The 10,206-nt window shown below is 33.5% G+C and overlaps 1 protein-coding gene across 2 annotated transcripts in view; it reads left to right on the plus strand.

Annotated features, from left to right (window-relative positions):
• The window catches only part of LOC149785070 (cysteine-rich venom protein latisemin-like), a 33,959-nt gene extending 24,013 nt beyond the window's left edge, over positions 1-9,946 (plus strand). Inside the window, exons 10-12 of one of the 2 annotated variants that reach the window (XM_089978798.1) lie at positions 553-666; positions 1,925-2,041; positions 7,065-9,946. In XM_089978798.1, coding sequence (XP_089834924.1) covers positions 553-666; positions 1,925-2,031 — 221 coding nt within the window. In that variant the 3' untranslated portion in view covers positions 2,032-2,041; positions 7,065-9,946. Of the gene's footprint in view, positions 1-552; positions 667-1,924; positions 4,154-7,064 lie in introns of those variants that run through there. The other variant, XM_089978797.1, reaches the window with a different exon arrangement.
• Positions 9,947-10,206: the final 260 nt, after the last annotated feature.

The following is a 10,206-nucleotide window of genomic DNA, read 5'->3' on the forward strand; positions in this document are numbered from 1 at the left end:
ATTTCATAAGTACTTATCTTAAATCACTGCTCGCCATCGTTTTGGTCATGATCCTACAACATTTGCAAGAGGGAAATCAATTCTATGAAATATTAAATAACGCCAAAAAACATATATTTCTTGAAAAGAAGAATAATTATCACAAGTGCGTGAATAATATATTATTAAAAATGAATCGTATTTGTATGGTCTTTGCTTAAAGTAGATATCACATACTATTGTCATTGATAACGTTATGATTGGTTGACCCGAAAGATAGCGGGTACAATTTCCGTGGAGATAAATCTATCAATGATAATGCTAGGGTTAGTTGCACTCAAAGATGACGGACACATTTTCCGAGAGATGATTTTCTGTTGATTATGTGAAGAAACGGCTAATCCACTCGACAAACAAACACACCAATAAGCCTACTAATCAAACAATTAAGCACTTTTGAGAGAAACAACAGTCGATATGAACTGGGTTTTTATTCTTCAAGGTACGACATATTTGTTCAAACAGCATGTGTATTGTAAGCTGTTAAACGTTTATCTTTGATCTGTTTTGCAGTAAACTGCACGGACATTCGTGACCCATATTGGTGTTCTCAGTTTGGAAAATCTGGCTGCTCTATATATACCAATGTTCCCCAAGAATGCCCCAGCATGTGTAATTGGTGTCCCGGTAAGTTATGTATGAATGAAATCCTCAGACAAATATACCAATCATATTGTACAATTTCTTTGTATGGGAGAATTATTTCTAGGTTGTAAGAACTTGTTACCAGTCACAATTGTTTAGGTTTATTTCAATAAAAGTAAGTTTATGCCAGACCAAACGAAACAATCATATCCGGAATCGTATTTTCTCTGTGTTTAAGAACCGTAAATCTAAGCAAACATTCTCTACGAGTTACTTCCCTTTCCTTAAAGAGTAAGGTGATATGAAAATGTCTACCTGGAACTTAAGGTATGTGCACATTTTTCATGTTTTCATATGCATAATTATACTTTGTTAACCTACTTTCATATTCAGGTCATAGTACTATGCAACACATTAGATGTCCAAATTATGGAAAGTGGGGTGGGGGTGAATGTGGGTAGGGTTTTTGTCGGGTGACATTTTCGTGAAAAACCCAAAAGGGGAGTACAAGCAAATAAACTAACCACGATATTCTGTCTAACGGTGTTTTGAGATTTAAGTCTCTTTGTAATCTGGTTTACAATAAAACCTCGCCCAGTATTCCCTCCCTTCATTTGCTCCCCAACATCCTTCTCGATAAACATTGACTTCTATAATTAAATCTGAATAAACATGGCAGACTTCACCTCAAAAAATCTCTATCACTTTGTGGTAAAATAATATTTGTCGGGAAAAAAAAATAAGTAAGCGAAAAAAAACCCACATAATGTTGCACGCAAACAAGCATTCAGTTGACATATATATATACTGAGTCATAGTTTAAGAAAGTACAGATTCTGCTACATATATATATATATATATATATATATATATATATATATATATATATATATATATATATATATATATATCGCTGATAAACTAGCTCATGTATGTCTTTTGTTGGCAATAGAAAAGATCAGGTCATTCCATGTAAGATAAAGTAAATGTGAGAATTTAGTTATTAGCTCGTATGATCCATGGGTCTGCATGAAAGTCTACCCATAGATTCAAACGGACTCTAGCCTATGAGAACCAAGTATTATCGTACTTGTTATTGTGATGGATTTTATTCATTGATTTTGCAGAAGGCGTAGGAATACTAGGATAAATGCAAATTCAATTCAAGTATGCACACTCTAGATTCCTCAGCAACGGGCCCACAAACGTCCCAGAAAACACATATTTGATACAGAAGTTGTGTTTACATGAGGGCCCTGCTGCACCAAGTATATCTATATGTTTCCTTCTTTTCTTACAGCTGCTGGAGCAACATTTGACGATAAGACAAGCTCAGCATGCTACGCCACCAGCACCAGTGTTTTAATTACAGTTCTGTTATCAGTATTAGCTGTATTTTCTATATGAATACAGCGAGGTCGGTACAATCCAAATTTCTTTTTTTACAACCAAAATATATTCAAATCTTATTTGCATTGTTATGATTATTGTTGTTTGACCGTCCAAAGAAAATCAGTTTTATTACGTCACAGGCTTCACTGCCAGCGATTTTAAACTTAGGAGAAAAGATATTTGCATGCGATTGACTTCAAACTTTGCAAGGTCAGCATGCCATTGATTTCATACTTTGCAAGGTATGAAATCAATAAATTAGTAAATAGATTCTAAGAAAGAGCTTTCAAACATGCACACGAGGGATGACGAATGCAGGCAGTATGGTGAGTTATATAATCAATAAAATTTACCAAGATTAAAAACATCAAAGAATATGACTGGACCTGTTGAAAACGATGCTTTTGTTTATTTGTTCTTTCTTTTTTATGTTTTAAAGCAAATAAATACAACACTGGCTATATAGTGCCAAGGAAATGTAACTTTCTTTGTTGAACTTTGAAGGTTTTGTAAATGTGAAAATATTTTCTTTTGAAGCAAAATCATATATGTTAGCCTAACATGCGTGTTAATAAAATAGTATTTTAATTAGTTGCGTCGAGAATTAAGAAGTATTAAATGGGGTATAAAACGCAAATAATAACTAAAAGGATAAAACACTGGTATATACTAAGTAAATAGGTAATGTTATGCATGATTCAAATATAATATCAATTAGCTCATTATGCAAGTTGAGACAATTATATTTAATTCAGTAGCACATATTAGACTAAGGCATTAAACAGTTTAAAATAAACAAAATATAGGCAAGCTGCAGAAAAGTCTATAGCCTGCAGTTTCGATGGACAATAGAAACATGACTGCTAGAGTAAAATTCTATAGCCTGCAGGTTCGATGGACAATAAAACACGACAGCTAGAGGAAAATTCTTTTTTTAACCTGCGGTTTCGATGGACAATAAAACATGACAGACAGAGGAAAAGTCTTTAGCCTGCATTTTCGATGGACAATACAACTTGACAGCCAGAGGAAACGCCTGCAGTTTCGATGAACAATAAAACACGACAGCCAGAGGAAAAATCTATACCCTGCAGTTTCGATGGGTAATAAAACACGGCAAATAGAGAAAACGTCTATAACCTGCAGTTTTGATGGAAATACAACACGACAAGTAGAGGAAAATTATATAGCCTGCAGTTTCGATGGTCAATAAAACGTGAAAGCCAGAGGAAAAGGGTATAGACTGTGATTGCGATGGATATTAAACCACGACAGATAGAGGAAAAGTCTATAGCAAGCAGTTTTTATGGACATTAAAATACGATAGAAGTAGGAAAAGTATATAGAATGCATTTTCGATGGACATCAAAACACGATAGAAGTAGGAAAAGTATATAGAATGCAGCTTCGATGGACATTAAAACACGATAGAAGTAGGAAAAGTATATAGAATGCAGTTTCGATGGACATTAAAACTCAATAACCATACCATGCTTTGATATTTCATGTAGCTTTTCTGGCCTAAGTCCATTTTTATCTAAAACGTTTTCGCATGCTTCACCATCCTTGTTCGTCCATTCTTACAACGATCTTCCGTCCGTCTATTAACACTTTGGTTCCGTTTTGGAATTAGGTTTGATGGTAAGAACAGCGCTTGTAAATCTTTGTTTATTAAAATATTTCTGGTTCCCAAAAATCGCCTTTCTGGGTGTGCAATGTTTTTAAAATAACTTGCAATAAAAGTAAGTCCTAGATATTTGTAATTGATTTAAAACAATGTTAGCAATTTTATTTTGTTTAAAAAAAAATTAAAAATGAATTCTTTTGGCGGTAAATACATCTGAGAAGAGGAATCGTCAAAATCTACACAAATTATATAATTTTCATTGTACTCTCAACTGTACAGTTTTCTGCTTCCATTTGAATTCCACCCGAATATTTTATGCCGTTCCGATAAAATGATAGATGACAACAAAAATCATTTAAGATTTTGTGAACGATCAAGTTTTTGACAACATTCTTTCAAAATTAAATAAAGTTCCACTTTATACAAGAACTCTACCATACAAGAGTTACTGATCTAACTGAACTGATTTGTTTCTTTTTTTATTCTTTGATAAAACAACTCATGAACTGATCGATTGTTTGTTTCCTTGTTTACGCCAATGGCAGACTGTTTCCGTTCAGGAATTTCCCTTAACCAGCAACCATTATGTCATGATATTCTTACAGACGACATTTATTTTGCCAAGAAAGTGATCGTACGGTACCCTTTAAAGGCCGCCAAGCCTTACTTGAAGCGCTTTGGTCTTGATCTACTCGTTTGTCATGATGTAAGTCATCTAGAGTTTCCAGTTAATATTACAGCTGTCTTGCATATTCCTATTTTCGAGTCAATCAGAATTGTCCAGTTCGTAAGAGAGCTCATGTTTAAAACGTATTGGTTGACGGCAATCTTCTAATTTGACATCGATCTCACTTTTATACAGAAAATAACATAAGAACTATAATATGGAGGGTTGAACGGTAACGGGTGTTTTAAACATTTGTCACATTTTGAAATATTAGACGTGGAATTTGATAGAATTATATTTTAAAAAATCTGTAAAGTTTCTATCTTTGTTTTTTTTTTGCATTATTTTTGCAAATAAATTATTTACCTCTATGAATCGAGGGTAAAATAAAATGTTTCTACTTCGAAATAATTTCAGTTTCAGGTGTGAACAATTATCTTTTTCGTTCTTATTTTAAAAGCTGGTAATATGAGATATCTGTAGAAAGCACTTTTTAATTTAGGATATTTTTTTTTAATTTGGCAGGTAAATAAGGAGCATGTTAAATCGGAATGGAAGAAGTTACAGTTCTAGAGCATTAAGCAAACAGAAGTATAATTAAGGCAGTTTTGTAACTTTTCTTACTTTTCTAGGTCAAAGTCTGTCTCCAGTTACTTTTGCTCCTTTTAACAAAAAAAGCCACATAATATGTGCAACCAGTGGATTAATAAACCATGAAAGCAAAGTGGCCAAACAAGTGGTCAGAGTCATGCAAGAGAGAGTATATGACCTAGATCAGTAACGGGCAAAACCGCTTTTGAGATTGTTTTACTCGACTTTTATTGTCTGTTAATCTGATACCATATGGTTCCTTATCAGTGCTCAGAGTTTTCGGTGATTTTCCATTTACGCCAACATAGTCTCGAACTATCCCATCCTTAATTACTGTATCCTCGATAGCCATCAAATACAGTTTACCAATCGTATTAAGTCTACTTTGTGTCGTTGCAAGCAGTTTTGAATAAACACGTATTTGTGGATGTAACCGTATAGAAATTATTTTACCAGCACCACCCGTAACAGGGGTTACTATCGATATAGCCCAAATAGTTGTTGCCGCGGAGATTCCACAAACTGCATTTGCAATAAGACATGCAAGTTTGTAGTTTACAAGCAGTGCGGTTCTCTTGTTGATTTAATTTAATAGTTTCCGCTTTGTTTAATTTTTCACATTGGTAACATTGAGGGTCCAATAGGGTTAATACTGTAATTGCGTTCTACAATTGCTCGATAGGCCGAACTTGAACATGTGCAGTATGCACAATCACTTATAGCCAATTACCCTTTTTTTTACTGACAACATCACTACCTCGATCAGAATCCAATATACATATTTTGAAAACAAATACTATTGACATACTTAAAATAATATTAGACGACTTTGTCTGCGTCGGGTTAATTAATTAACAACTTCAACCGGTGATGCAAGTCCATATGAGAAACAATTACAAGGTATCAACACGTAAGCAACCCAAGGAATGACATGTCCTGCAAAAAAATCCAGGGTTAACCGGTTTCTCGCGTGCGTGTCACTGTCGATGCAAATTCATTCAACATAAAGGCACTTGGAAATGCTTGATTGACTATGCTACCGCGTTTAAATCAAGAATAGTTAACGCTGTAGCCTTATGCATGTTATACAATTTATGTTATGACCACCACCACCCCAGCAGTTATGATACCTTCGAAGTTGTTAAATTCTCTGCTAGCAAGAGAGTTTATATTGAAAAAAGGAATTAATGAACAAAGGGTTGTGCATGTCAATTATTAACATTCGTAAAGTTGCATGCTGATCAATAAGGAGTTATCTGGACAGCTTGCAAGTCAAATCTTGAAATGAGTAAATTTGTTTTGAAGACATTGTTTCTCCGCCCATTTTTGTGAACACACTTTTTGACGTTCTCCTTTTGCTTTCCTACATCTCTTTTTGTGGATGAACTGTTGCAATAGTGTTAGCATGGTCACGAACGCGCTAATTATCAGTATCGTAATTTTCTGTGTGGAGAGTACGTATCCCCTCATCACTACCATTGAAAACTCCATGTACTTTACTCCATATTACATGCCCAACAGTTTTTGTTTGCCATTAACTATTATCCTCAGGATAGAATTCCTGCAAATACATGTCACCTAGCCAACAGTAAAGTAAAAATGATTCAGACATATTTATTTTTCGTTATTTGAAGCTCTTCTTCTCATGATAATGCACAAAGACTTTTCTCATCCTCATAATTATATGCAAGTTAAAAAATCCTTTTCATCAAATTCTGCTATATTTATCTATATTTTAGTCTACATTGGAATCGGTTCACACGGCTGGTCTTTGTTTTGTTTTGGACTTGTATAATTACCATCTTTGTGTTGAGTAAAATGTAGGGGTGATTGATAAGTAAATTTATGTTTGGATAAGTGTACATATGTAATTGTAAGTCGGTATTTAATGTTCTCACGCACGACATGTCTTTACATGATGTATTACATTTACCACCTTTTTCAGGTTCATAAATTGCAGGATTATTTAAGTTGATAACAGTTGTCATGTTGAAATCTCCCTGTTGCAATTCATGCACATATATCAGGACTAAGCTTTATTTTGCTGTCAGTATATTAATTTGTATTGGTTTGAAATAACAGCCACTTTTTTCCCCGCATTTGATAATTCCACTTGGACATTATTAAGAGAGAGATCATCCATCTTTTTAATTTCCTTTTCAGATATTTCTCGAATGTTGAAATGCCTTTTTGATGTCGTCTTGATTCAGAAGTTCCCATGGCACTTTAAAGACCTATGTTAGTGACTGGTCATCTTTATTTGACCGGAAAATCTGTATTACACTTTGTTGGAGTGTAGTGGCTGTCCCTGTCAATTTTGAATTAATTTTTGCAGATTTTCCCATTTTCCTATTTGAGGTAGGTTTATTTTTCAGAGGAAGAAAACGTTTGTTTATATAGATGTTTTAGACTTTAAGTGCTTACTTTCGAAAAATATATTGTATTTTTAGCCAGAAAATTATAGCGTTTATACCTTTTTCATCAACCATTTTAACATTACATTTTTCCTTGACATTTCAAACATTTTTGTTTTTGTCCCCAAAATCACGATCGCCCATATAATTCCATTCCCATGTTAAATCAATGAATTAATTTAAAATAGGATTGTTGTCTCCCATGCATTGCTCCATGAATCCTATGGTCAAATGTTAATAGCCCATTGTCCCCTAATAGCCACGTACAAGTACTAACGACTTTTTATGTCAGGTACCTGATAAATAATGCGGAATTTCTAACTTTATTAACGCTATTTGGATCTTATCTTTTATTTTAACAACAACGAATATTGTTCTATATGAACTTTTTGTTGTTATTCATTAGGTCGTCTGATATTATGTACAGCCGAGCTTATATTATGGCCGTGCATCTGTTATATGTTCTTCGTCCATCGTGCGCGTGTCAATATTGGTATTTTTTTACACTTCCTCTGAAAAACAAAGAAAACCATTGGACCAATTTGAATCAAAGTCTAGGCTCATTTTTGCATAATAGCAGTTCAAACTTGTCCATCCGCCATTAAATATGGCCACCAATACTAACAACAAAAACATTTTAACAACTTCTTCTCAAAAAGCACATAATGAAATCTGACCACATTTGACACAAAAAAAAGCATTTGGCATTAAAATGTTTTACTGGGTATTTTTTTTCAAAATAAATAATGGAGTCAATTTTCAAAAATGGAAACAAACTTTTAATGACTTCCTTTTAAAAAATTTACAGGATGACATTAAATAAGTAACGTAGTCGTATTGTATCTGAACTCGTAAAAATGCACTTGACTTCATTTGAATGTAGAAAATGAAGGAAATATATAAGGGGCATAATTAGTAAACTTGTTACTTGTGTGGGTTTGACACAAAATTTAGCGCATGATATGCTGTACATAGCGGCCATTATTTATGTTGGATGATGAACCCAAAAAGAACCATCAACCCACTGGAAGCTACTAGAAGCCCTCTCACCTACACACGCTGGATGAGTTCCAGATTATATCCCACATGGAGAATAGGTGAGATGTTAGTGATAGGTAAAAGCGAGAGCCTTAGATCGTTCGGCTAGAACGAGTGTAGCAATACCTAATAAAGTGTATATGGGACAAGTACTTTGTAGCAATACCTATACAGTGAATATGGAACAAATATTTTGTAGCAATACCTATAAGTGAATATAGGACAAGTGCTTTGTAGCAAAACCTATAACATTTGTATGGAACAAATATTTTGTAGCAATACCTATTAAGTGTATATGGGACAAGTACTTTGTAGCAATACCTATAATGTTTATATGGAACAAACATATATTTTTAGCAATACCTATAAAGTGTATATGGGACATGTACTTTTAATAATACATATAAAGCGTATATGGGACATGTACTTTGTATCAATATCTATATGGGACAAGTACTTTATAGCAATACCCCAATACGGTGTACATTAGAAAAGCACTTTGTAGTAATCCCTATAAAGTGTATATGGGACATGCACTTTGTAGTAATTTTTGTAAAGTTATATATGGGACTAATACTTTTAACGAAAACATTTATATAAATGATTAGATTTACTGTGTTTTCAGATATGTAAGTGGGTTATCATCCCACCCTACCCTCAGCACCGCACATGTTCCAAATAACAATTATTTGTTACTTAAACATTGCAAAAAAATTAACGACGATTAGTTTTAACTCACGTAGGTTTCCTATTATTATACTATGAACTCTTTCCATTCAATCCTTCAATTCTTTAAATTTATTGGGTTGCTTGTCTTAAGAGTAAAAAGTACATATGCAACAGTGTAGATTTTCATTGATAAATATTGACCGGTTGCCAATGTTAAGTCAACAACTATTTCGGTCAGAGTACGCACATCTTATTTGAATGTAGATCGTATCAACATGGAGTGATATTAGGATTACATTTGTCCTGTAGAGATACCATGTACGCCCTTGTCGTTGATTGGCTCAATAATTTGAGAAGGTCAGACCATGACTGCTAAATTATTTCACAATGTAATAATTAAAATGTTCGAGATTTTGTTATGATTTCATGATTTTGTTGATGTGGTACACACATAGAGACTATATATGCTAACTATACAGCAACATTGTAATTCTTAAATTCATATGCCAGATTTGTAGAGTTGTAAGAGGAAATTGTAATTAATTTGTAATATGTTCGCTGGACTTGTAGAGTTGGAAATATTTATTCTTAAACAGAACAGACAGTACCTTGATGATGATGTGCAGGTATTCAAGGACTTATGGCTTATGTAAAATTTCAAGGACATTAGTGATATTCAACTTTCAAGGGATTACCTTGAAATAAAAAACATTTGGATTTAGAACTGTGATTATTCAGTGGTGTTATTATCTTAGCATATATGCACATTAGAGCCTTCATGCGTAATACCTTTGAATAGTTTCCAGTATAATGTGAAATCAATATTATTATTTAGGAAAATATTCAAGGACTCCATACACTGTAAATTGTTTTCAGTTTTTCACTTTATTTGATTTTAAATTTTAGGGAAATAAATGTATATTTTGGAAATTTTATTGTTTGTTGGGTTTTACCTTGTCTTGTTACTTAGTTTAAGCCCCTAGATGTAACATAAACTATATTCGAATTAAGTTTTTATGCCTGTACATATACTCGGAAACTTCAACTGATTAGATTATCAGGCCATTATTGACAGGCCCGAATGTCGTGTCCACGTTTCAAAGTCTTATCGCAAGTATAAAATCCACAAGTTATACAGACCATTCCTACCTTTATTTTCTCACGAGGTTAGTACTAGGAGTCAC

This window comes from Sinohyriopsis cumingii, chromosome 13 (genome assembly GCF_028554795.1).
Source record: "Sinohyriopsis cumingii isolate HCF-2022 chromosome 13, ASM2855479v2, whole genome shotgun sequence".
In the NCBI taxonomy this organism is placed as follows: domain Eukaryota; kingdom Metazoa; phylum Mollusca; class Bivalvia; order Unionida; family Unionidae; genus Sinohyriopsis; species Sinohyriopsis cumingii.